At 33.5% G+C, this 26,158-nt stretch overlaps 7 protein-coding genes and 1 non-coding gene across 10 annotated transcripts; 5 read left to right on the forward strand and 3 right to left on the reverse strand.

Moving 5' to 3' along the window:
• Positions 1 to 2,495: 2,495 nt before the first annotated feature.
• On the forward strand, positions 2,496 to 3,660 carry LOC110227999 (ATP-dependent DNA helicase PIF2-like). Its single transcript, XM_021024005.1, has one exon. The coding sequence runs from the start codon at positions 2,641 to 2,643 to the stop codon at positions 3,643 to 3,645; it is 1,005 nt and encodes a 334-aa protein (XP_020879664.1). The 5' UTR covers positions 2,496 to 2,640; the 3' UTR covers positions 3,646 to 3,660.
• Positions 3,661 to 3,697: 37 nt separating this feature from the next.
• Positions 3,698 to 4,525, forward strand: LOC110228000 (ATP-dependent DNA helicase PIF1-like). The gene is given in 1 exon segment (XM_021024006.1): positions 3,698 to 4,525. A coding segment is annotated over 1 exon segment (573 nt). The 5' UTR covers positions 3,698 to 3,705; the 3' UTR covers positions 4,279 to 4,525.
• A 1,051-nt stretch (positions 4,526 to 5,576) lies between these two features.
• Positions 5,577 to 7,348, forward strand: LOC9311558 (transmembrane emp24 domain-containing protein p24delta11). Its single transcript, XM_002875444.2, has 4 exons — positions 5,577 to 5,924; positions 5,993 to 6,202; positions 6,313 to 6,389; positions 7,036 to 7,348. The coding sequence occupies exons 1-4, from the start codon at positions 5,688 to 5,690 to the stop codon at positions 7,178 to 7,180; spliced, it is 669 nt and encodes a 222-aa protein (XP_002875490.1). The 5' UTR covers positions 5,577 to 5,687; the 3' UTR covers positions 7,181 to 7,348.
• A 393-nt stretch (positions 7,349 to 7,741) lies between these two features.
• LOC9311559 (uncharacterized protein At5g39570) lies at positions 7,742 to 9,103 on the reverse strand. Of its 2 annotated transcripts, XR_002332150.1 has the most exons (3): positions 8,556 to 9,103; positions 7,913 to 8,416; positions 7,742 to 7,881 (listed from the first exon to the last, which is right to left on the reverse strand). XR_002332150.1 is itself a non-coding variant. In XM_002877108.2 (2 exons), exons 1-2 carry the CDS (start codon positions 9,009 to 9,011, stop codon positions 7,964 to 7,966), a joined length of 909 nt encoding a protein of 302 aa, XP_002877154.1. In that variant the 5' UTR covers positions 9,012 to 9,103; the 3' UTR covers positions 7,742 to 7,963. The 2 variants fall into 2 exon arrangements, 1 of the variants encoding a protein (XP_002877154.1); XM_002877108.2 differs by having other exon boundaries at positions 7,742 to 8,416.
• Positions 9,104 to 13,501: 4,398 nt separating this feature from the next.
• On the forward strand, positions 13,502 to 15,582 carry LOC9313223 (pectinesterase 31). Of its 2 annotated transcripts, XM_021026505.1 has the most exons (7): positions 13,542 to 13,893; positions 13,955 to 14,059; positions 14,418 to 14,495; positions 14,706 to 14,893; positions 15,001 to 15,174; positions 15,257 to 15,335; positions 15,433 to 15,582. In XM_021026505.1, the coding sequence occupies exons 1-7, from the start codon at positions 13,648 to 13,650 to the stop codon at positions 15,526 to 15,528; spliced, it is 966 nt and encodes a 321-aa protein (XP_020882164.1). In that variant the 5' UTR covers positions 13,542 to 13,647; the 3' UTR covers positions 15,529 to 15,582. The 2 variants fall into 2 exon arrangements, with proteins under 2 accessions (XP_002875491.1, XP_020882164.1); XM_002875445.2 differs by having other exon boundaries at positions 13,502 to 13,893; positions 15,257 to 15,550.
• A 136-nt stretch (positions 15,583 to 15,718) lies between these two features.
• Positions 15,719 to 15,790, forward strand: TRNAP-AGG. The gene has a single exon. It is a non-coding gene; the product is annotated as a tRNA-Pro (tRNA).
• Positions 15,791 to 16,548: 758 nt separating this feature from the next.
• Positions 16,549 to 18,403, reverse strand: LOC9311560 (vesicle transport v-SNARE 13). The gene is made up of 5 exons (XM_002877109.2): positions 18,286 to 18,403; positions 17,931 to 18,055; positions 17,477 to 17,535; positions 17,205 to 17,393; positions 16,549 to 17,111 (listed from the first exon to the last, which is right to left on the reverse strand). The coding sequence occupies exons 2-5, from the start codon at positions 18,022 to 18,024 to the stop codon at positions 16,788 to 16,790; spliced, it is 666 nt and encodes a 221-aa protein (XP_002877155.1). The 5' UTR covers positions 18,025 to 18,055; positions 18,286 to 18,403; the 3' UTR covers positions 16,549 to 16,787.
• A 2,409-nt stretch (positions 18,404 to 20,812) lies between these two features.
• Positions 20,813 to 22,368, reverse strand: LOC9313224 (basic 7S globulin). Its single transcript, XM_021024153.1, has one exon. It carries the CDS (start codon positions 22,219 to 22,221, stop codon positions 20,944 to 20,946), a length of 1,278 nt encoding a protein of 425 aa, XP_020879812.1. The 5' UTR covers positions 22,222 to 22,368; the 3' UTR covers positions 20,813 to 20,943.
• Between the last annotated feature and the right edge of the window lie 3,790 nt (positions 22,369 to 26,158).

Raw genomic sequence — 26,158 nt, forward strand, 5'->3', positions numbered from 1 at the left:
TTGTGTATTATATTACATTTTATGGTATTTTCACTAATTTAGCATCCATTCACTTTCTGTGAGTGTAGCAAGGGCAAAAATCCAAAGAAAACAACAGTCAAGAATCAAGTCAGAAAGGACCTCATTGCAAAGCTCATCAAATTGTTGGATGATTGCAATCCCTACGTTGAAAATTTCAGGATGGCAAAAGATAAGTTGGATAGTACTGATGGTGAACCGTTCTACATGAAGATTGTTAGTGATAGGGTAGGAAAAGATGGAAGAACTTATTCCAACCCTACAGCGTCTGAAGTTGCAGCTTTGATTCCCGGAGATTTTCGTCCTGAAATGCCTACACGTGATATTATTGTTCAAAATAAGAAAACAGGACAGCTTTCAAGAATAAGCGAAGTTCATCCTTCTTATGTCCCAATGCAATATCCTCTCATATTTATTTATGGTGAAGATGGATTTAGACCAGGAATAGAAAAGGGATATACAGGCAAGACAGAAAAACAAGCAAACAAGTGTATAAGTATGAGGCAGTGGTATGCTTTCAGAATACAAGAGAGATTTGATGAAGCACAGACACTACTACGTTCAAAGCGTTTGTTCCAACAGTTCTTGGTAGATGGATACACAACACTGGAATCCAACAGGCTGTCCTATATTAAGTTTAACCAGTCTAATCTGAGATGTGAGAATTATTCTACTCTTAAGGCTGCCTCAGAAGCTGGAAACACCAACATGGGTGAACAAGGTAAATCAATACGTATTCCATCTTCTTTTACTGGTGGACCTCGCTATATGTTGAACAGTTATTATGATGCTATGGCTACGTGTAAAATGTATGGTTTCCCAGACCTGTTTATAACATTTACATGTAACCCCAAGTGGCCAGAAATAACTAGATATTGTAAAGAGCGTAAACTTAATGCGGATGATAGACCAGATGTTGTGTGTCGGATATTCAAGATGAAGCTTGACTCTCTTATGAAAGATTTAACAGAAGACCATCTTCTAGGAAAAACTGTCTCTGGTAATGAATTGTTTTGTTTTTACAGATATGTTTTATGTTTGTTTATTTTATTGCCTGTTACTGTACGAATATGAGTTTAAAATGGTTATTGCTATTTGCAGCTATGTACACAGTGGAGTTTCAGAAAAGAGGACTACCACATGCTCATATACTCTTATTCATGGATAAAAGTTGCAAATTTCCAACATCTGATGATATTGACAATATCATCTCTGCTGAGATTCCAGATAAAGCTAAGGATCCTAAGTTATATGAGGTTGTAAAGGAGTGTATGATACATGGTCCATGTGGTGCGGCCAACAAAGATTCACCATGCATGGTTGATGGCAAGTGTTCTAAGTTTTTTCCTAAGAAATTGGTTGAGCAAACAACAGTTGGTAAAGACGGATACCCAATATATAGAAGGCGGGAATCTCAGCACTTTGTTGAAAAAGGTGGTATTAAGTGTGACAACAGTTATGTTGTTCCGTATAATCGCCTTTTATCATTGCGTTATAGAGCTCACATCAACGTTGAGTGGTGTAACCAATCCGGTTCTATCAAATACTTATTTAAGTATATTAACAAAGGACAAGATCGTGTAGCTATCGTTGTTGAACCTAATGACAAGAATACTGATACGGAGACTGGATCAGCAACTGGCAGTAAAGAAAAAAGTAAAGATGAAATCAAAGATTACTTCGATTGCAGGTATGATATAATATTCCTTAGTGAATATATCTACTATATCAGTTTTATATTTTCAGGTTGCAATAATTTACATTTTTTCCCTTAATAAATAGGTATGTTTCAGCTTCTGAAGCTGTTTGGAGGATATTCAAATTTCCCATCCAGTTTAGGACTACACCTGTGATGAAGCTTTCTTACCATCTTCCTGGAAAGCAACCATTATTTTTCGATGGCACCCAGAATATTGATGAACTATTGGATAGAAAAGCAAACGAAGATTCTATGTTTATGGCTTATCTTAATCTGAATAAGGAGAATGAGTTTGCTAGACAGTTCACTTACGCAGAGATTCCTCAATATTTCACTTGGGATGGACAGAATAAGCAGTGGAAGCTTAGGGAAAGAGGTTTCTGTATAGGGAGAATAAACTATGCCTCCATTAAAATGGAACCAGAATATTACATGAGGATCCTTCTTGGGATAGTAACTGGTCCAAAGAGTGATGAAGATATCAGAACATACAAAGATGTTGTGTATGAGACATACAAGGAGGCATGTTTGGCACGTGGTATTCTAACAGACGATCAAGCTTATATTGATAGTATAGTGGAAGCAAGCTTATTTTTCTTTGGAGATCATCTTCGTAATTTCTTTTCTATGATGCTTCTGGATAAATGTCTTGCAAGACCGGAGTATGTGTGGGAAATGTGTTGTGGAATTTTAACTGAAGACATCGAAACAAAGAAAAGAAATCAGTACAACAATCCAGGTTTGTTGAGATACAATTTTTTTCCGTTGGTTTGCTTGCTTTCCGTTTCTGTTATAATGAAATAGTGTTTTTCTTTTTTACTCCAGATTTAGTATTAACTGATGCTGAGAAAAGAAATTATGCTCTTCAAGAGATAGAAGATTTGCTGTTGTGTAATGGGAGTACTCTGACAGACTTCAAAGACATGCCTAAACCTACTCAAGAAGGTATAGATCATTCAAACCGTTTCATTACAGAAGAGAAAAATTATAACCGTGATAAGTTGCGAGAAGACCATGATGAGTGGGTTAATAAGATGACTTCTGAGCAAAAAGGCATTTATGATGAGATCATTGGTGCTGTTTTAGAAAACAGTGGAGGTGTCTTCTTTGTTTATGGATTTGGGGGAACCGGTAAAACTTTTATGTGGAAAACTCTATCTGCCGCAGTTCGAATGAGGGGTTTGATTTCTGTCAATGTTGCGTCTAGCGGGATTGCTTCTTTGTTGTTAGAAGGTGGTAGAACTGCACATTCTAGGTTTGGCATCCCTATTCATCCTGATGATTTCACAACATGTCATATCGTGCCTAACTCAGACCTTGCTAATATGCTTAAGGAAGCATCTCTTATCATATGGGATGAAGCTCCTATGATGAGTCGTTATTGTTTTGAGTCATTGGATAGAAGTCTAAATGATGTTATTGGAAATGTCGATGGAAAGCCATTTGGTGGTAAAGTTGTTGTTTTCGGAGGTGATTTCAGACAAGTACTCCCTGTAATACATGGTGCTGGTAGGGCAGAGATTGTTTTAGCTGCATTAAATTCATCTTATCTCTGGGAACACTGCAAGGTCCTCACTTTGACAAAGAACATGCGTCTTATGGCTAATGATTTGGATAAAGATGAGGCAGAGAAAATTAAAGAGTTTTCTGATTGGCTCTTGGCCGTTGGTGATGGTAGAGTTTCAGAGCCTAATGATGGTGAAGTTCTCATAGATATTCCAGAAGATTTACTGATTAAAGATGTAAATGATCCTATTGAAGCTATTATCAAAGCAGTTTACGGAGAATTGGATTTGTTGCAGCCTAATAATGATCCTAAATTCTTTCAAGAGAGAGCTATATTGTGTCCAAGAAATAGTGATGTCAACACCATCAACGACATCATGCTTGAGAAACTTAATGGTAAGAATTACGTTTTAATACTATAATCTTTAACTGTATATGTATAAGAAACTTATCTAACAAATTTTCCCTAAACAGGTGAAGCAATGACTTATTTAAGTGCAGACGATATTGATCCTCAGGATGGTGCTTCATTGAACAATCCTGTCTTCACACCTGATTTCCTCAATAGTATCAAGCTTTCTGGTTTGCCAAATCACAGTCTCAGTCTCAAGATTGGTGCACCGGTTATGTTACTGAGGAATATTGATCCAAAAAATGGTCTATGTAATGGTACTAGATTGCAGATAACGCAGATGGGTAATCATATACTTGAAGCCAAAGTGATTACTGGAGATAGAATCGGAGACAAAGTGATAATCCCTAAATCTCAGATATCACCTTCAGATACCAAATTGCCTTTTCGCATGAGGAGAAGATAGTTTCCAATATCTGTGGCTTTTGCAATGACAATAAACAAAAGCCAGGGACAATCACTTAAAGAGGTAGGGATTTATCTTCCTAGACCAGTATTTTCTCATGGCCAGCTGTATGTTGCCTTATCAAGAGTCACTTCCAAAAAAGGTTTGAAAGTTCTTATTGTGGATAAAGAAGGAAAAACTCAGAGTCAAACAATGAATGTCGTCTTCAAAGAGATCTTTCAGAACCTAAGGAATTAGGATAGTTTTAGTTTTTTTGCTTCTGTTATTTAACTTTGTAGATGTTTTGTATTGTTTTTTAGAACAGCAAGTTCCTTTCCATAGTCATTTTAATCCAAACATAATCAGACTCTCTGCAACTACAGTAGTGTAAGTTTAAGAGTTCATTTCTAGACAACAAAATCAAGAAACCTTAGTTCAATTATAACTCCGATTGAGACAAACAACAACTTCAATTTGTGTCTACAACTGAAAAAACAGATCCAAAACTAACCTTATAGAAATGACAATTGCTTTAAGTGTTGTCGATTTGCAAAATTTGATCTGCAAATGGTTTCATTCATCCTCTGTTCTTCACTGATCCCCTCTCCCAGATTTCTAACAGAAACAAATTCATCATCTCAAGTGCTTTATCCGAATCCTATATGAAAAAGGTAATTGATCACAGAATCTAAATTATCTTGAAACAATTCAATTGAATTAGAATGAAGCTTACATCATAAGAAGAATTGGCGCAGAGATGTGAGCTTATGATCTGATTATCAGCTTCTTCGGTATCATCGGTAAAGCTTAAGCGTGTCAATGGGTGTTAACTCTCGGTGGAGAACGAGAATCATCGTTCTCATATGTTTTTTTTTTTTTTTTTTTTTTGTTTTTTTTAATTTATTTAAATACACAACTTATGTGTCTTTAATTTTTAAAAAAACATAATTTTAATTTTATTTGTTTACTTTATCTTCAATTTTTTAAAAATTTTTAATAAATGTTAGAATCTTTGTTATGCTAAAAACAAATTCTCTTCAAAACTATATAGTAAAAGAACACTTATAATCACAAAAACAATTACACCACTTTTACTATTTCACATTTTAATATCTACTTTTACTTATATTAACATTACAAACCCATTTTATAATTAATACACCTATTTAAATATATTAAATCACATTCTTCTAAGTATTACATAACAACCAACCAATTAAAATACCACTTATTAGTTAAAAATGATTTAATTTAAAAACCAAGTTTATACCAGTTGAACATAAAACATAATCAACTACTTAATAAGAAAACCGCACAAAATCTACGCCCGCGGGATACCGCGGGTTAAATCCTAGTCATATCTAAATTCACAAAACATATTTAAATATTTGCATTACTTGTCTCAAATATACACAAAATCCGTGGACGAGGTTTTTCTTCTCTCCCTATTTGGGCATCTAAGTTTTTTTCATTTGTATACAACTTATAAAATCTATGTAACATAGATCTGCTAACAACTTTTGGTAAGAAAATCAAACTTAAACTCATCAGTTCCTTGTTACACGGAAGAGTGTAAAAACAAAAACAAGACTTGATAGTATTTTATTTTGTCTTTTTCTTTGAACAAATCTCAACTTTTCATTGTTGTTTGTTGTTGAAACTAGAAGATGGATTTGCTACCATCAAAATATAAGATTCACAAGACAAAGTTAAGATGGATCTTAACAACAATGACGATGATGATGATTAGAAGAGGAGAATCAATGAGATTAGATATGGAATCAGGTACCTCAAAATGTATCTCCGATGACATCAAAACAAATTACATGACCGTTGGGACTTATTCCATCGTCAATCCTAACGAAGGCCACCATCTTCCGCCTTCTCACAAACTCTTCGTCACTGTAAGTATTCACTATGAATCTATGAATCGTTTAATGGAGAATCAAATCTTATGTATATCTCTTTATAGGTGTCATCTCCTAAAGGGAAAAGCCATCATCATGCAGAGAATGTAGAGTCCGGGAAATTCGTGTTCACGGCAGATGAAACCGGCGATTACATGACGTGTTTTGTGGCTCCAGGTTATAGACCTACGGCGAGATTCGCGGTTGATTTCGAATGGAAAAGCGGTGTAGAGGCTAAAGATTGGACCACTATCGCCAAGAGAGGCCAAATAACCGTAAAAACTACATGTTACCTAACTATAGTTATTCTTTTGCATATATTAACACATATATCTCCATATGTATAACTTAGTTCTAATTTTCAATGTGATATGTTTATTCTCAGATGCTGGAGGTGGAGGTGAGGAAATTACTCGACGTGACCGAAACTATACATGACGAAATGTTTCAGCTCAGGGAGAGGTACAATTTAATTAAATTTAGTAACAGAAAATTTATTATAAATTTGACAATTTATCAGAATCGTATTTTTTGAACAAGAAGTTATATTTTCGTTATAGTATGGATGCTTTATACTAAAGTGAGAGCCTGTAACAAAAAAAATAATCTAATTAAACCTGTGTTCTATACTTCTTATTTGATTAGTTCGGTTGTTCAATTGTTGGAAAAAGTATGTTGAAATTTTTTTAACACTTTTTAGGGTTTCATATTTTAAAACATAATTTCATTATTTTCTATTTCTATCATTCAAAATAGTAATCAAATTTTTTACATTTTTCAAATCATTAGAAATAATTTTGTCATAATACTAGTTTACTACGAATTTGTTAAACATATAACTGCAAATAATTTAACACCGTTAATTTACTTAAACTAGTTTTTTATAGCGGTTTATGATTTGAAAATTTGTTATCCGATTACTTGACTATTCTGTTATTTCAAATAATTATCTAACATACTATTGAAACCGTTACAAACTCAACTATGAGCTTTCACTTTGATTGATGTAGGCAATGAGATTGTTTACAAATTCCATTTACCTGATGTAGTTAGCAACAAAAGAAAAAGCAATTCATGTTTATAACGGGTAATGTGAAATTTGTGACAGGGAACGGGAAATGCAAGAGTTAAACCGATCAACGAATTCAAGAATGGCAGCTCTCAGCTTATTGTCGTTTGTGGTAACAATGTCGGTCGCGGGTTTACAACTATGGCACCTCAAGTCATTCTTGGAGAGGAAGAAGCTCCTCTGATCATACTTGTTGCTTCGATTGCGTTCAATAGATTTTGGTGTTTTCGGTTTAGCTTCGTTTACTTACTTAACCAATCAATAGTCTTGATTTTTGAATTTTGAGAAATTAAAATTGCAAATTTGCTTAGACCAAAGTCCAGATCATATATTTGCACTGATTTGTTCTCTGTATTTTGGTTTGGATCTGTTTTGTAGTGTAGTATTAAGAAATTGGCTCTTTAGTCATCTTAGACACCAAAAGAGAGCCCTAGTTCTCACACGCTCGGAACACTATAGAGAACTTTATGTATCTCTCAAGAATGTTATGGAAGGCTTATGCCTCGCGGGTCCGCCCGTTTAGGCTCTGGAAACTCGAATATCAGTTTCATGTCATTCTGTTAGCAATTTTAAAAATCATCGACAGAAATGAGCTGGTTCCATAGATAACTCAACCCGCAAGTTCAGACGGCTGAGAGTAAAACCTGCCAAACCAGACGGCTGGGTAAAACCCGCCAAACCCGTTATTTTGCAGGTTAAAGGATCCTCTAGTAGATCATTTACGGGTCAGAAAGTAGTAGGCGGATTCGTTAAACCAAACGACATCACTAGAAAACACACTACAACTATTTCATAATAACTTATGAAGGTCTCATTTTGAAGTTAGCAAAAACACGAAGCAAAAAACAAAACAACAATTGACATAAACGTAGAGAGAAGTGTGTTTTTTTTTTGGTCGACTAGAGAGAAGTGTGTTGGTGGAGTTACTTATTTAGTCATAAGAATGCAATCCCAAATCATAAAGCTTTTAGTCATGTCCCTTGTGGTGCTTATCCTTCTTCTTCTTCTTCTCATCATCATCATCATGATGATCCTTCTTCTTCTTCTTCTTCTCATCATAATCATAGTGCTTCTTCTTCTTATCACCATCATCATCATGATAGTCTTTCTTCTTCTTCTTCTCATCATCATAATCATAGTGCTTCTTCTTCTTATCACCATCATCATCATGATAGTCCTTCTTCTTCTTCTTCTCATCATCATGATACTCTTTCTTCTTCTTCTTCTCATCATCATCATCATACTCATTCTTTTTCTTCTTCTTCTCATCATAATCATCATCATGATGATCCTTGTACTCATCTTTCTTCTTCTTCTTCTTGAACTCATCTTCTTCAGAGTTATTACCATCTTTCTTCTTATCCTTCTTCTTCTCCTTCTTCTTACTCTTCTCATCTTCATCATCATATTCCTTACCACTCTACAACATTTCAATAACCATTTCTTTAACATCAATGAATCTAACAAAAGTAATCTCTAACCGATTCAAACCTCCATTATCGAACATGGTAGTTGCTTCAACAAAATCTAATTTTCAATTTCAAATTTCTCAAACTTACTTGTTTTTTGTGACCATCGTTATCATCATCCTTATGACCGCCATGGCTAGGTTTCAAGTAATCGCTCTCAATTCTCCCACCATAGCCAGATCCGTGCTCCGATTCAGGTTTCCAGCCATACTCAACCTCCGTTCTTCCGCCATATCCAGAATTAGGTTTCCGGCCAAAATCAGATCCACCGGATCCAGATCCAATGGGTCCGGGTCGTGCATAGCTACTGTACTCGGTTTTTAGAGCTTGGTCGTCATAAGCAGAAGACTCGTGGTTTGAGGAAAAATTAGGTCGCTGATACTCAAAGGCGTCGCCGGAGCGAGACGAGAGAGGGTAACAAGTCTCGTCGGACGGTGGAATTGAGCGGCCGTATGTTACGGTGATGTCATAGCCTCCACTATACGGTAACGGATCGTATTCGGTGAAATCGTCGACGTCATTGTCGTCGTTGGTGTAATACGGCATCGTTTTCGCAGAATTCGTCTTCTTCTCTCTGATTCTTTTTGGGATCTCTGAAAAAATGAAGATGCTGAGTTTTGTTTTCCTCTGTTTACATGGCGACTACTACGTAGGAAAAGTCAATGGGTTCCACGTGGCTTTATCTGTATTGTCTAATAAGTTAAAGTAATGTTTATTATTTTAATCCAAAATTAAATGATGTGGCAGGACTTGTCCAACCTTAAAACTTCAAAGTATCACCAATCATCATTTCTTTTCGAAAATTCAAGTTTGAATTTGAATATTGTTGAGTTAGTAACATTTTTGAGTGATGTTCTTTGTAAATTTGTTGGATCAAAACTTAACTTATATAATTTTTCATGAATGCAGACAATAATTTTATTTAGGAAAAATGATTGTCAGCGGTTCAAAATATAACCTAACACATAGACCCTATTTTTTGAGTACCGTTGCGACAAATAGTAGCGACTCAAAATTGGAAAAGATATAAAGAAAAGAGATAAAAGTGAGATATGCGAGAGAATCGTTGCGATAAAACGAAGAGTGAAAGGAAACTAGAGTTGTTGGTGATTTTGAAGATAGTCACTGGAAATTTCGGCATCTCCGAAATCACCTACTAGAATAGCTGCGACATAGATGAAGGAGATGAAAAAGGGGAGAACTTGGGAGGCGAAAGAAAATTGAGGGTTATTTTTTTGTTGCTCTTAGCAGTCGTTGCATTTATTCGCTCAAGAGTGTCATAATCACATCTAAAGTCTAAACTAAGGCCATGACTGTGAATAAAGATAGTAAAACTACAAAAAAAAAAACTAGGGTATTATGAAGATATATTCAGAGGACTTAAAAATTAACTGACACAAAAAACACTATATGGAAAACACTATATATGTATAATTGACGATTACGCCCCCTATATATTTATCCAAGAGTGATTTTAGGATATATATAGCTGCATTGTTTGAGATAGCATGTTTAAGATCTTTTTGATTGATTTTCTTTAAAAAAACCAATATAATTTAAATTTAAATTAAATGATGTCTTTGAAATTCCAATCGTCATCTTCTTTGGCGGCTATATCAAAAGTTGGAATTATTTTTGTTTGGAGAATTAGAGAAACTGAAACCATTAATGTGAGAAAATTTCCTTTCTTTGGTGGAGGTCCTTGTGGTTGTTATCTTGCTCTATTGCGTGGTCTCGTTCATGCGAGCAACGTTCTTTGAGATGGGTAGGTCTTGCTCCTTGTCTTGGCATTTTCGAATCTGGTGAGATCGGATTGCTTTTATGATTTTTATCTAGGCGCTCCTTGACGCACCATCGTCTTTGCCGCATCCGGAAGTGCTTTATGAGGTTCAGTTTTGGCCTTTACTTGCCCAGTTATGAAGTCTTGGTTACTGGGTTTCGAGAGATCAGCTCTCATCGTGATAGGAGGAGGCAGAAGTTATCGATGGGTTGGCCGTGGGCAGCATTGGTTTTTCTCATTCGCAGGTTCCTCATTAGAAAAAGTGGTTTTTTGTGCTTGGGTTGAGTGTTTTTGTTCGGGTTTAAGTTTGTTTGCCTCTTTTCTTAGGTTTTGGTTTCGATTCCTTTCGATTTCGGTTTAAAAATTTCAGTCTTGTATTGTGTTCATGTTTCTCTTGTTTAGGGCTTAGACTCCGGAGAATTATCGTTTTCTTCCGGCTTAGTTTCTGGGGACTTTTCTGTTGTCCGCTGGCTTAGTTTCCCTTGTTTGGGCGTTGTATTTTAATTTGGTTCTTCAACAAGTTTCAATAATAAAATTTCAGATGACAAAAAAAACCATTAATGTTATGTTTTAGTAATAGATTTAGCGGACAACGGTTTAATAACCATGTTAATAGAATTTATACACGCTAACATTGAGACCTTTAATGTTATGTTTTCGTTATCATATCTCTGTTCATTATTATCATTATTAGCATAGTATTATATCACCATTGAGTCATGCTATATTCGCATATCCACGTTTAATTTATCCCATCATTTGTCCTGATACTAAGATAAATGCAGAAAAATATTTATCTTGGTCTGACGATAAAGAAGATGTGAGGGTTGATAACATGGTAAGTTAACGGGAAAAGAATTTCTATTCATGAGTGAGATGTTATCTTGGGAACACATCCAATCTAAGTTGGAAGTTACTCTGATTATAGTCTATTTATCACTTTATGTCAACGGTTTATCATCATGGTAACATTTTTTTACCTTATTATGTGTATAGATTTTCAATTTTTTCGTCTCCCATGTATTTATTTTTAACTCACCCAAAAAACTAAGTAGCTAAAAAAAAGGAAAAAGCATAAACACTATGTCTTCATATGTATAGTGTCCACCGTAAAAGAATAAAAAACAATTAAATAAATCAAATGTGGGCAAAAGTCATAATAAATGTATTTTAGCTAAATTTATTGCGCTAACATATAGTATTAACAGTCACATCCTAAATTAATATTGTATTAATACGAAAATGAAAAAGGAAATATGCATGATGACATGTACATATAAACAAGGGAGACTCACAAAAATGCCCTTTTTACAATACCTCTTTTCAAAAATGCCCCTTTTGGCTGTCTATTTTTAAAAATACCCCTTTTTATGTACAAAATGACTAAATTACCCTTCTTTTAATAAAAGATATCACAAATATATAAGAAAAATATGAGAATGTGCACACATCAAAATTACAAATTTGATTTTGTAAAAACTTGTAAAACCTTTAAAATAACTTAAAAAATTTTCCCGTAAAAATTTTTCCCGCCAAAAATTTTTTTTGCGGGAAAAGTGATTCCGCAATTTTTTTGGCGGGAAAATTTTTGGCGGTAAAAATTTACAAGGTATTTTAAAGGTTTTTACAGTGTATTTATAAGGTTTTACAATGTATTTTAAAAGGTTTTACAACGTATTTATAAGGTATTTATAAGATATTATAAGATTTTATAAGCTATTTTATAAGGTTTTACAAGTTATAAGGTTTTACAAGTTTTTTATAAAGTTTTACAAGTTATAAATACCTTATAAAACCTTATAAGTACCTTGTAAAACCTTTTAAAATACATTGTAAAACCTTACAAAACATTTGTAAATACTTTGTAAAACCTTTAAAATACCTTGTAAATTTTTCCCGCCAAAAGTTTTTCCGTCAAAAAAATTTCGCCAAAAAAATTGCGGAATCACTTTTCCCGAAAAAAAAATTTTGGCGAGAAAATTGCGGGATCACGTTTTCCGCCAAAAATTTGCGGGATCACTTTTCCCGCCAAAAAATATTTTGTATTTTGTGGACCTAATTTTGTTTCAAATAAGGGTAAAATGGTCATTAAAAATTAAAAGATGACAAACTTAAAAATGGACTCTCAAAGGGGACATTTTTTAAAAGGGGTATTGAAAAGGGGCATTTTTAACAATTTCTCTATAAACAATTGGAAACATATACCATTTCACACTTTAAGATATAGTAAAACTTCTATAAATTAATAATGTTGGGACCTGAGAATTTTATTAATTTAGAGAGGTATTAATTTATCGATAAATTAATTTATAGAAATTTTTTACTAATTTTGTAATTTCTTACAAAAATTCTAACTAAAAAGAATTTTTTATTTATTTTTTTAAATCAATTACAAGTAGAGAAGCAATTATAAATTTTAAAAAATAACACAAACTTTTTTTGAATAAGAGAGTCATATTTCATTCAAAATTATACATATAATATTTTAAATATATATTAAGGTAAATATACCTATATATATATATTTATAAGTTTATACAATTATTAATTTATGAAATTTATGGGACCATATGTATACATAAGATTTTTTAAAAAATTATTATATTATTAATTTATCGATTTTTGTCATTTTTTACAAAGGTCCCAACTCGAGATCGGAAAAATTTATTAATTTAAAGAGGTTATTAATTTATCGAGTATTAATTTATAGAGGTTATAATACTTTATTTTATTGTGTATATAAATATAAATAATAGAGAAATAATTTATACCCGCAGAAGAATCGGGATACTGAATAATAAAAAGATGAGAGAGAGATGAGCTTATTACTTCTCTTATAATTGAAATAGGGAATTGTGATTTACAACGATTGAATTCGATCGTTTATATAGGCGGAAAAAAATAAATTCCTATGTATGCATAGTGATGATAGGCTCCACACAAATTGATAAACAACAAAATATTTCACCATGTGTTTTACGTTCGCTGCATCTTTTGACATTTACAACAGTTAAGAATTTGCAAAAACTCTCAAAAACTATATTTTTCTTTCTTTAAGGAAACAAAAATTTCCATAATCTTGATTAGATACTTAAATGATTAAAAAAATCTAAAACCATTATAGAAATTACTACCATTCAAACTTTGGAATTTTTTTTTAGGTTGGACTGGTTTATAGGTCTCCGTTCATGAACATCGGGGTGAGTTTACAAATAAACAGAAATAAAGGAGATTTTACGAATTAAAAAAGAAAAGTATCCTGATCACTAAAAAAGACAAAACTAAAGAACAGCACACAGATGGTGATCGAACAATACCGACACATATTAATCGACGCGATTCATCATCACCCCAAAAACCTCTGTTTCGATTTCTCAACACTGTGACTAGGGGTTTACAAGTATGGCTACGACTCGAATAGTGAGGGTTGCGCAAGATGGTTCCGGAGATTACTGCTCTGTTCAAGACGCAATTGATTCGGTTCCTTTAGGTAACACTTGTAGGACTGTGATTCGTCTCTCACCAGGGATTTATCGGCAACCGGTTTACGTACCCAAGAGGAAAAACTTCATTACCTTCGCCGGAATCTCACCGGAGATCACGGTTCTTACTTGGAACAATACAGCTTCGAAGATTGAGCATCACCAGGTAACGTTGCTAATTCTTGATGTTTTGGTATGTGGATGGTTCTGATTTGGTTGTTTTGCAGGCGGCTAGAGTTATTGGGACTGGTACGTTTGGGTGTGGGAGTGTTATTGTTGAAGGTGAAGATTTTATTGCAGAGAACATTACTTTTGAGAACTCTGCTCCTGAGGTAACCATATAAAGTCTCTTCCTTTATACACAAAGTTTGGAAATTTCTTCTGCTGAGATTAGAAGATTAGTTTAAGTAGGCTTAATACTGAAATCAGTTCTGGGATCTATAAAGTCTCTTCCTTTGTACGTTCTTATTAGTGTTTAGATTCAAAGTTTGGAAATTTCTTGTGCTGAGATTAGAATTAAGAGTTGTGTATGTGTTAGAACTGTGGTGGCTTTAAAATGTTTAGTTTCTCTAAGTTATTACACTTTAAGTAGGCTTTATCATTTGCAAATGAATTACATATGTCAGGTCTGGGATATATCTGGTAATGATTTTGATCCTATTTATGTTATTTTGACTCTTTTGTATATAGGGTTCAGGGCAAGCTGTTGCTATACGAGTCACTGCAGACCGATGTGCCTTTTATAACTGTCGATTTCTCGGCTGGCAGGTTCGTTAAGCTGTCTCTTTATTCAGATAACATCAAATGTTTGTGTTTCTCAATTAAGTTCTGGAAGTTCATAGCGTTGTGGTTTGTTGTTGTCACTTTAATCCGATTGTCTTACAAATACTGGCGATGTACTTGAGTAGTTTAGAGGTGGTATGTTGCAAGTAGGTTTATCCAATTTTGTTATAGCTTATTGCAAAATGTGAAATGCAGGATACATTGTATTTACATCATGGGAAACAATATTTGAAAGACTGCTACGTCGAGGGAAGCGTGGATTTCATATTTGGAAACAGCACTGCGCTCTTGGAACATTGCCATATCAACTGCAAATCTCAGGGTTTTATAACAGCACAAAGCCGAAAATCATCTCAAGAATCTACTGGTTATGTATTCTTAAGGTGTTTTTGACATCTCTTCACTTGCCATCTCTTACAGCTTCGTCATTCTTCCTAGAAAACTAATCTTGTATTGACCTAATCGTGATCATTACCTTCATGTGTTGCAGATGTGTGATAACAGGTAATGGTCAGAGTGGGTATATGTATCTTGGAAGGCCCTGGGGACCATTTGGGAGGGTGGTCCTTGCTTACACATACATGGATGCGTGTATCAGAAATGTCGGTTGGCATAACTGGGGAAACGCAGAGAACGAGAGAAGTGCTTGCTTTTATGAGTACAGGTACATCATTTGACATCACTTAACTGTAACAAGTTACCATCAAGAAACAGTTTTTGATATTCTTTTGGATGTAAAACCTCAGGTGCTTTGGTCCGGGTAGCTGTTCGTCTGAACGGGTTCCGTGGTCGAGAGAACTGATGGATGAAGAAGCCGGACACTTTGTGCATCACAGTTTTGTGGATCCAGAACAGGACCGGCCTTGGTTGTGTCTAAGAATGGGTGTGAAAACACCATATTCGGCGTAGAGTACTGAAAAATGTTGTAACTGCCACTATGAGTCGAAGAATAACAAAGAAACCTGAAGAACCTACTGTAACCAATTATCGAACTTGGGATTATCTTTTGTCTAAGTGAATAAATGTACTGAAAAAAAAAAGAGAAATCTTCCATAGAATCTAGGATTGTACACTTCATAGTTTCTTCTTGTTACGCATTGGCAAGTGATATGTTTGTTTAACTAAAGTGATACAATGTTTGGTTATTATTTTGTATAACTAATACAATGTTTGGTTATTATTTTGTTTAACTAATATTAGACCAAATTGGGCGTTTGGTCTAGTGGTATGATTCTCGCTTAGGGTGCGAGAGGTCCCGAGTTCAATTCTCGGAACGCCCCAATATTTTGCTATTTATTTTTCACTCAACTAAAACTTATATACTACAACTAGGCCTGGGCATTCGGATTTCAAATCGGATTCGGATCGGATATATTCGGATTCGGATAATTCGGGTATGAGAGTTTATTATCCGTTCGGATTTTATGATTTTTCGGTTCGGTTTCGGTTCGGATATATTCGGATTCGGATAATTTGGGTAGGAGAATTTATTATCCGTTCGGATTTTATGAGTCATCGGTTCGGATAGGTGTCGGATTCGGATCGGTTTTCGGGAAAAAAAACTTAAAAATAGTTCAATCTTAATAAAAATTGGTTTAATCTTACTAAAATTTGGTTAAATTTTGCAAAAATATGTATAATTTTAACAAATATAACTAAATTTTTCCCAAATCTAGGATATTTTTGTTATTTGCTATAAAATTACAACTAAATATAACTAATATTTTTGGATATATAATTTTTATTTCCGGTTTTCGGATATCCTTTCGGTTTTCGGTTCGGATCGGGTTCGGTTCGGGTAATTCGGATAGGAGAATTCATTATCCGTTCGGATTTTGTGACTATTCGGTTTGGGTTCGGTTCCGGATTTTTCGGATCGGTTTCGGATCGGTTTTCGGATTTCGGGTTTTATGCCCAGGCCTAACTACAACACTACAAACAGAAAGCTTTTTCAATACTTCTATTTTATATATAGATGAATCAATTTACCATCTTCTTGACTTGCTTTTGCAGATTTTGATGGGTTTGGCGAAGAACATAAAGCAAAAGATTATCAAGAGCTTCATTGCCAATCAATCACACACAACAGCTTTAAATAGCACAGAAATGGACTGAGTTCTAATTTCAATATTAGATTCTCAGATTTACCATCAACAAAATCGCGACCATAACAATAGTTACTCAAGAGAAAAACACTCGAGAGAAGTAGACGAAGAGAACACAACACCAAGTTGTTCAGTAACAAAGATTTTGGCCAGGTAGGTGAAGAGAGAGGCTTCACCTGGTGAGTTTGAAGTACAAGATCAAGATAATAGCGAGGACAAGGACTGTGATGATCACACCGATAGTCCATTTGTTTCTATTCATCCTCCTTGTCATTGCTGTCAATATTTTCTTGCTCTTTCCCACGTTATCATCAACTCCATGAAGCGTTTCATGGGCGCGTAGGAGAGACTCTCTCTGCCCGTGCAAATCCTGAAGGATTGAAACACCAATCTCTTCAGTCTCCAGCATTGTTCTCCTACTGTCCTTGATTCTGTCTGTGGTTCGGCCTAAACGGTCTGTTGACATCATCAATCTTGATCTTTGATCAGCTGAAGCCTAACACCCATTTGTATCAATCCGCGAAATCAAAAATCTATTTTTGAATAATACGACCAAGATTGAACAAGTATATCGAGTCTTTCTACATACCGTCAATTTGTCAGCCATACCAGCTTCTAGTAACTCATCTCGAGCATTAGCATTTAAGTTTCCAGATGTGATTCTCTTCACTTCAGTCTTGAAATTGTTCAGATCGGATTTGTATTCCCTTAATTTGACAAGGAGGCTGGATTTAACATTGGGTGGAAGGCTTCTCGCCTCGAGGTCCATTTTCTTAACCTGGAAATAAAAAGCAACCATCAATCGGATACATGACTATGGTAAAACTTTCATATTCCATTAGAGCTCTGTAAATCACATACCAATGCTTCTGCTTCATCAACCCCAGATTTTATTTCAGATAGCTTCTGCTTCTTTTGTTCTGCAAATTAGTAAAGTCCAAGCTTATAAAAAAGGAAAAAAATCTTGGCATAAGTAAGCGGTAAGGAGTGATGATCTATTCATACTAATAACAAGTTTTTATCAGTGATCGATCAACGGCAACCTATGAAACTAAAGCAAACACCATATTTCTTAACCCTATAGGGAAAGCTTCTGCATTCTCATAGTCACATTCATAAGCTAAATAACTATACAACAAATCTATGTATATCTGAAGTTTTTATCGGTGGTCGATCAACCGCAAGCACCGTATTCGTTCTTTATTTATAGTCGCATTGACAAGCTACATAACTAAGGTTATTTGAATCTCTAATCACTATTTCTGAATTCTTCAACTACACTAACGAAAGATTTCGAAAAGAGATGAAACTATACCTCCATCAAGAGCATTGGCTGAAGTACATTTCTTTGAGAGATTTGCAGAAATCTCACAGTATTGTCGCTCATATCTTTCGAAAACTTGACTCATCGTTCTCAGAAACCACTACTTGTTAAAAATTCTGCAGAATCAATCACTTAATCAAAATCGCAAAAAACACGAATTAAACGATAATTGATCTTCTAAAACAACCTAATCCACCATGATATATATAGTTCACATTTAGCTAGATCGTTGAGAACGCATAAATTTAAGGGGAAGATAAAAATTGACATCGAAATTGAAGCGATCACGAAGGAAGATCGCCGGAGCAAAAAGCAGAAAAAATCATTTATTGTCTCTGCAGATTACATTGTTAAAGACGACAATTGGAAGAAGAACCGCCGGCGAAAAGGGAATGTGGATGACGAGGAGATCCGGCGAAGACAATTCTGGACAGAGCTGTGAGAAAAAGAAATTTTTTGGTTTTTATTATTTTTAATGAAGAAGAAATATATTTAGGTTTAAAACTGATTGTTTGAAAAAAAAAAAAAAAAAGTTTATGACTGAATAAACAAAGGAAAACTGTTATTTAATCTCCCAATTTTTAAATTATGGTCATTTTAAACATCATTTTCATTTTTATATGTGAATTGTGAGTATTTAAAATATGAACTAAACGTTGACTAACGTTTGGGATGTGGAAATTCGTTGACCAGACCAAAATATACATGTCGTTAACGAAATCTCTTACGCTCGTTATCACCCGTTAAGGACTCTGTTAGTCAACTTTCAAATTGTGGTCATTTTAAACATCAGCTTAATATGTGACCATTTAAAACATGAACTAAACGTTTACAAACATTTGAGACATGAGAATTCGTTGACCAGAGCAAAAGAGACATGCGGTCATCACTCGTTAAAAGAAACTATAACATCCGTTATTACTCGTTAACGATTTTGTTAGTTTTCCCAAAACGACGTCATTTTAAGGATAATCGAAAAGAAATCATGATTTTTTCCAAATGAAATCTCCGAATCAAAAAGTTTGTTTTAAAGTAGAACCCAATGACATAGTTTGATATAGAGACAATCGTAGAGCCAGTAATTGGAAGCAAACAGTTGTTTTTCGTTTATATATCTGTTTTAAATCTTAAAAGGAATCATGGAAGCAAACTTGTAGACCTATCATATGACTAAATGGAGCTTTCTGAAATGAGATATAAAAGGTCATTTTCTAGCTACAATTGGAAGAGATAGAGATAATAAGATTGTTCGTCTTGCTTGGGCTATTGTAGAAATAGATTTGAGGATTTGGGGTTTTTATTTGGCAAAAATCCTGATTTCTTCTCGATTATCCTCAAAACGAAATCGTTTTGGCATACTAACAGAGTCGTTAACGGATGTTATAGGTTCTTTTGACGACTGATGACGGCATGTCTATTTTGGCATTGTCAACAAATTCTCATGTCTCAAATGTTAGTCAACATTTGTTCATGATTTAAATGACCACATATGATCTTGATGTTGAAAATGACCACAATTTGAGAGTTGACTAACAGTCGTTAACGGGTGAACGGGCGTTAGAGGTTCCGTTAACGACTGATAACGGTATGTCTATATTGGCCTCGTCAACGAATGCCCATGTCTTAAACGTTATTAACGTTTAGTTCATGTTTAAAATGACTACAATTTTAAAAGTTGGGTGATTAAATGATATTTTTCCCGATTAAAAAAGTCGGAAGATTGCATTGTATAACCCCTAAAAAAATTATAATTCAAAAAGTAATCATTCTAATATAAAGATTATAATATGTTATGTATCTTTTACAAAATAACTATTTTATCCTAATTACATACATGCTCTGTATATACTTGGTAAAAATCCATGCATATTTTATATTGTTTAGTTTCAGTTACGTTTTAATACCACAAAGTTGTTGGGTTAAAATCATACATATTTATAGTTTTAAAATTTTAGATTGTTGATAAAATTAATAAGATTTATTTTTTTGTTTATGTATTTATTTAATAATTAAAAAATATTAAAATGGACTGTTATATTGATTTATTTTTTTTGTGGGAATTTTTAATGAGGAATTGCTAGAAATATTATCTTCACAAATATTTTTTAGCCATTTTCAAATTTATCCTTTTTAATTTGTAATGGTCAATTTACCTTTACTTGAAAAATAGTCAAATTAACAAAATAAAAATGTAAATTTTTCCGTCAAACAAATTTCTGTAAAAAATTCCAACCAAAAAATTTCTCGGCAAAAAAAAATATACATACTAAAACAATCTTATAAATACCTTATAAACGGTTTTACAAGACATTTATAAGGTTTTACAAAGTTATCTAAAAGATTTTAAATTTTACAAAGTTTTTAAAAAGGGTTCAAATACTTTGTAAAACCTTATAAATACTTTATAAAAATTTTCTACATACCTTTGTAAAACATGATAAATACCTTCTAACGGTTTTACAATGTATTTATATGGTATTTAAAAGGTTTTACAAAGTTTTTTAAAAGGTTATAAATTTTACAAGGTTTTTTAAAAGATTTTAAATACCTTGTAAAACCTTATAAAAACTTTTAAAAGGCCCTGTAAAACGGTTTTACAAAGATTTTATATTTTACAAAGTATTTTAAGGTTTTTATAAAGTTTTACAAGGTATAATTTTCTGTAAAATACGGAATCACGTTTTCCACCAAAAATTGTGGAATCATGTATTCCGTCAAAAATTACGAGATCACTTTTCGAAAATATTTTTGACGAGAAAATATCTTTGGCACCAAAAATAAACATTTTCATTTTTTACTCTCACTAAAAAGAATAATTTAGTCATAAAAATGAGTATTTAAAAAAATAAACATAAAGTATTTTTAAAAAAGAAAGTAAAAATGGCATTTTTATAAATGCTTCAAACATAATATAATAGCCACTGAAACACGGTTGAACAAAAAAAAAACAGAAAAAAAGTCACTCAAACACATTTATTTTTAAGACAATGATTAACTAAATTAATCAAACAGTAGAAGTGAAATTGAAGTTGGCGCAGTTAGTTTGACGGCCCAATAACGTAGAACTAAACCCAAATCTGTTACTCGCCAAATCAAATTCAATCAAATTATCCTCCAACTGAAACCCTCCGATCACCACAGAGGTTCTCGCGTTGACTCCTCCGTCAACGAAACCCAAACAGATGACATCATCACTAACACTCACCATCGAGTTACCTCCAAAGATCCTCCAAACAACGTCATTGCTATGAAGCACAAGCTGAATCTCCGGCACTGCGTATCCTAAGCGCGTGACGCCAACGTTCTGCGTGCTGAAACACGCGCTAAACGGTTTCACCGACGCTACTCTCGTCATGTTCCTCGCTGTTGCTTGTCTAACAAACATCGACGTAAAAGATTTAAAGATCGATGACTCCAACACAGTGTACGGATTTACGGAGCTGATCTTTGTACCTCCGAATCCAGTTTCTTTGTTGATCTTCAATAGCATTTGATTGATCGGAACTGTTTTCTCCACGATCTTAATCTCCCTTACGCCGATGAAATACTCACCTTGTGAATATACCCCCGGATTGATGAGAAGCGGAGTTTTTTGAAGACGTGAGATTTGGATTCCGGGGAGGAAAACGTAAGGTCCGTTGCCGAAGAAGGTGACGCCTCTACCGGAAGTAAGACACACGGCGAATTTACGGTTGAAGCTAAACGCGGCGGCGAATTGAGACGGTAAGCTGATTTTGTGACGTCCCATTCCAGCCATACCAACGGTTCCTTTAGCGAGTCCTTTAAGAAGAGAGGTTGATCCGCAACTGAATATTATATTGGGGATTTTAACGAACCGACCCGGGTTGGATCCGTTAGTTGACTGAATAGAGACAACGTCTAAAGCAAATTCGCCTGAAGTTGACCATCCGGTGACGGAGTTAGATGGAAAAGCGCCGCAAGTGTTGTTACTACAGCCAGGTTTTGGAGGTGAGAAGCATGTACCGCAGCTGATGGAGCCGGCACGTGAGCAGACGGCGGAGTTGCAGCGAGGGGAGTGGTATGTGGTTGAGACGTAGCCTTTATCACAGTCGACCCAGAGTTCTCGGCCACTGAGGTCGAAGACGACGGAAGCGGGGACGAGAGGTGTGCGTTGGTTGATGATGGTTGTGTATTGGAGGGTAGATTGGTCTTTTGTTACTGGGAGAAGGAGAGCTTTGGGACGGGAAGATGGTTTAGCTGATGATGAGAGTGAGAAGATGAAGAGAAGAAGAATGGAGAAGATGATTTGAGAAGATGCCATTGTTAGAGATGAGAGAGGATTGGTGTATAAGTGTATGTATTTCTAGAGAAGATTTGTGTGTCGGCTAATTTGAATAATTTGGATATGACTTTCAAAATGCAAATGATAGTAGCATTTGTTTAGTGCGTTTTTCTTTTTTGGCATCAGTTCTGTTGTTAAGACGATGATTATTTGTAGATTCTTAGCCAAATCTTAGTTAAATCTTAAGTATTAAAAAGTATTTAATGGTAAATGGTAAGTTTCTTATCTAAGAGCCAAAACATGTTTGTAAGAGATAAATCTTAAGATTTTAATACTAAAAAATTACTAAGAGTCATTGTTAAGAAACCTTTGATAATCATGTCCTTACTCTATCTTACTCTCCCTCTATTTCGGAATCTCCAACCCCATCCTATTTTTTCTCTAAAATTTATTATAAAATACTTTTTGTCCAGCGACTCTATATATTACTATTACTATAAAATAAAATAAATAATAGGATTGCTCTATATATATATATATAGAGTAATTCTATTTTTTACACTACCTTTATTTTAAAATAATAGATAGAATGATACATCGGAGAGAAATTATATTCTATTTTGAGTAAAAAATAAAGATTTACATTGGAGATGGTTTTATAAAAAATTGATGTTTTAGTGTTTTGCGTTTGTTCCACAAAAATTGATTTAGAAGATTTTTCTTTAATTTTTATTAATTGATATTAATAAATCCTAGATTTTAAGACGTAATGATTAATTGTTTTATATTACTACTGGTTCAAAGTTATTAATAATAATATTTAGTTTTAAAAAGTAATTGTCAAATAATTAAACAATAATTATTTATTAATATATGTGAAATTTCTAAAACAACAATCTTTTAAGAACATATGGAGTAATTATTTTTTTGGCATCGGTCTTTGATTAAATGAAATGAATTGTTACTACTTTTAGTTCAATATTGTCGGTATTTGAAATAAATTACATGTCTAATTATTTTAAAAAATGCATGTTTGTGCTTATGGAAATTTAGATTTTGGTTATTCTTAATCAACATGTAATTTGCATAGATTGGGATTGATTTAGAATAAAAAAAAATATTCGAAGAGAGGATCAGGAGGAAGCACCGTGGGATGGTCATATAAGCAAAAGTTGGGTCATGGACTGATGATGTGGGCGTGGGGCGGTGGGGGCGTGCCTTTTTCGACTGTTTCTCTTTCTTTCTCGATTGCTTCCATTTTCACAATTTCAAAATTTGTCAGTCTCGATTGAATATATATATTTGTTACCATATTCATAATATACTCTTTGACAAAAAAATATATATTCATAATATACTCTTATAGATTACTCTGACACTTCCATGGATTCCTTCTTTAATAATATCATCTTTTTCTGTCAAAAAAAATAAAAATAATATCATCTCTTTATGAATATCGAAAACTCCACGGTTTTACGTTACCACTATTCTTGAATAAGATAAGGTCATGACAGCATACTATTATATTTTATATGATCAGGCATAAATAATACATCGAAATCATTTCATATTAGTCTTCCAGTTTTTTTTTTTTTTTTTTTAAACAACTATATTAGTCATCCAGTTAAAAAAATATCGGAAAGGACACTAAATTGTTTATCAGAATTTTTGTTTATTTTTCAAGTTTGTGATATATATACCTATTTAGAATATAATGTTGACATACTAGTAGAAACTAGAAACTCATTAGGATATCTATTCTTTTTGGTAGAAGCTTAACCCCACTCCACACCGAAGTTGAAGCACTAATCTGGGCGATGAGATGTATGATCGGCCAAGACAAAAGAGAAGTAGCTTTCCTTACAGACTGCTCCGATCTGATGAAGATGGTGTCTTCCCCGCAAGAGTGGCCAGCGTTCACGACTTACTTGGAGGCGATTCAGAGCGAGAAAGAAGAGTTTGATTTTTTCTCTTTATCGCTAATTTCCGGAAATTTGAATGTGAAAGCGGATAAACTGGCACGAAATGTTCGTACCTTACCGCATTTTTCTACTTATGTAAACAATATTCCTACACATGGGCTAATTTGAGCCAATCTAATAAAGCTGTTGAAAAAAAAAAAAAAATCTATTCTTTTTGGTAATTATTTTTTTAAATGAACAAAGTTAAACATTAAAGCGGTAGTATTATATGAATAAGAGAAATTGTTAAAAATGTCTTTTTTCAATATCCCTTTTCAAAAATGCTTCCTTTGAGAGTCCATTTTTAAGTTTGCCCTCTTTTAATTTTTAATGACCATTTTACCCTTATTTGAAACAAAATTAGGTCCACAAAATACAAAATATTTTTTGGCGGGAAAAGTGATCCCGCAATTTTCCCGCCAAAACACTTGTAAAAACCTTTAAAATACCTTGTAAAATTTTCCCGTAAAAATTTTTCCCGCCAAAAAAATTTCCCGCCAAAAATTTTTTTTTGCGGGAAAAGTGATTCCGCAATTTTTTTGGCGAAATTTTTTTGGCGGGAAAAATTTATAAGGTATTTTAAAGGTTTTACGGAGTATTTACAAGTGTTTTGTAAGGTTTTACAATGTATTTTAAAAGGGTTTTACAAGGTACTTATAAGGTTTTATAAGGTATTTATAACTTGTAAAACTTTATAAAAAACTTGTAAAACCTTATAACTTGTAAAACCTTATAAAATAGTTTGTAAAATCTTATAATATCTTATAAATACCTTATAAATACGTTGTAAAACCTTTGAAAATACATTGTAAAACCTTATAAATACCCTGTAAAAAACTTTTAAAATACCTTGTAAATTTTTCCCGCCAAAAATTTAACGCAAAAAAGTTTGAGGAATCACTTTTCCCGCAAAAAAAAAATTTTTGGCGGGAAAAAATTTTATGGGAAAATTTTACAAGGTATTTTAAAGGTTTTACAAGTTTTTACAAGTGTTTTGGCGGGAAAAATTGCGGGATCACTTTTCCCGCCAAAAAATATTTTGTATTTTGTGGAACTAATTTTGTTATATTTCTTTATATATTTGTGATATCTTTTATTAAAAGAAGGGTAATTTAGTCATTTTATACATAAAAAGGGTATTTTTAAAAATGGACAGTCAAAAAGGGCATTTTGGAAAAGGGGTATTGAAAAAGGGGCATTTTTGTGAGTCTCCCTATGAATAAACTGACAAATACATTAATCGGAGCATTGATTTTGGGTCACATACTCACATTAATGAATAGATTATGCTGATGAATATAATAAACACGTTACTAGCTGATATCATTATCACTTACACTATTTAGGAGTATTAAATTTTATTTTGTACTAGATAAAAGTTCGCTTTATGCAACGGGATAGAGATGAAATTTAGAAAGTTCTTAATTTTTTTTCTTGTATTTGCTCGTATTTTATTAGTTTTTATTTTACTGTTATTTATGTATATAAACATTAATAAACATATATTATATATTATTTATACAAAATAAATTATTGATATAAATTTATAGATAATATATTAGTTTATTGATATAAACTCTCAGACCGTGTTCAAAAAATCGCTAGGCGCTAGTCGGGCGGTGAGGGTGCGCCTAGCGCCTAGCAAGAAAATCGGGGATTACACGGGGATTAATCGGGGATTAGTTTTAGGGCTATTTAATATTTTAAAAACATATTAATCCATTATAATTAAGAAATTTATATAATATTGTTTTTAAAATTGTATTAAACACATGAAAACAAGATTTTAATTTCAAATTTATGATTTTTATACAAATTACGAACATAAGTAGGACATTTTGAATTTTAGATGAAAAAAAAAAAAAAAAAAAAAAAAAAAAATTGGGCTAGGCGCCGTCTAGGCGGGCTAGGCGGCCGCCTAGGCGGTCTAGGCGGACAAAAAATCGGATCTCCGATTTTTCTCACCGATTTGGACAAAATCGCCGCGGTGCTCCTCCGATCAGCGCCTAGGCGGC

This window comes from Arabidopsis lyrata, assembly GCF_000004255.2.
Source record: "Arabidopsis lyrata subsp. lyrata unplaced genomic scaffold ARALYscaffold_5, whole genome shotgun sequence".
In the NCBI taxonomy this organism is placed as follows: domain Eukaryota; kingdom Viridiplantae; phylum Streptophyta; class Magnoliopsida; order Brassicales; family Brassicaceae; genus Arabidopsis; species Arabidopsis lyrata.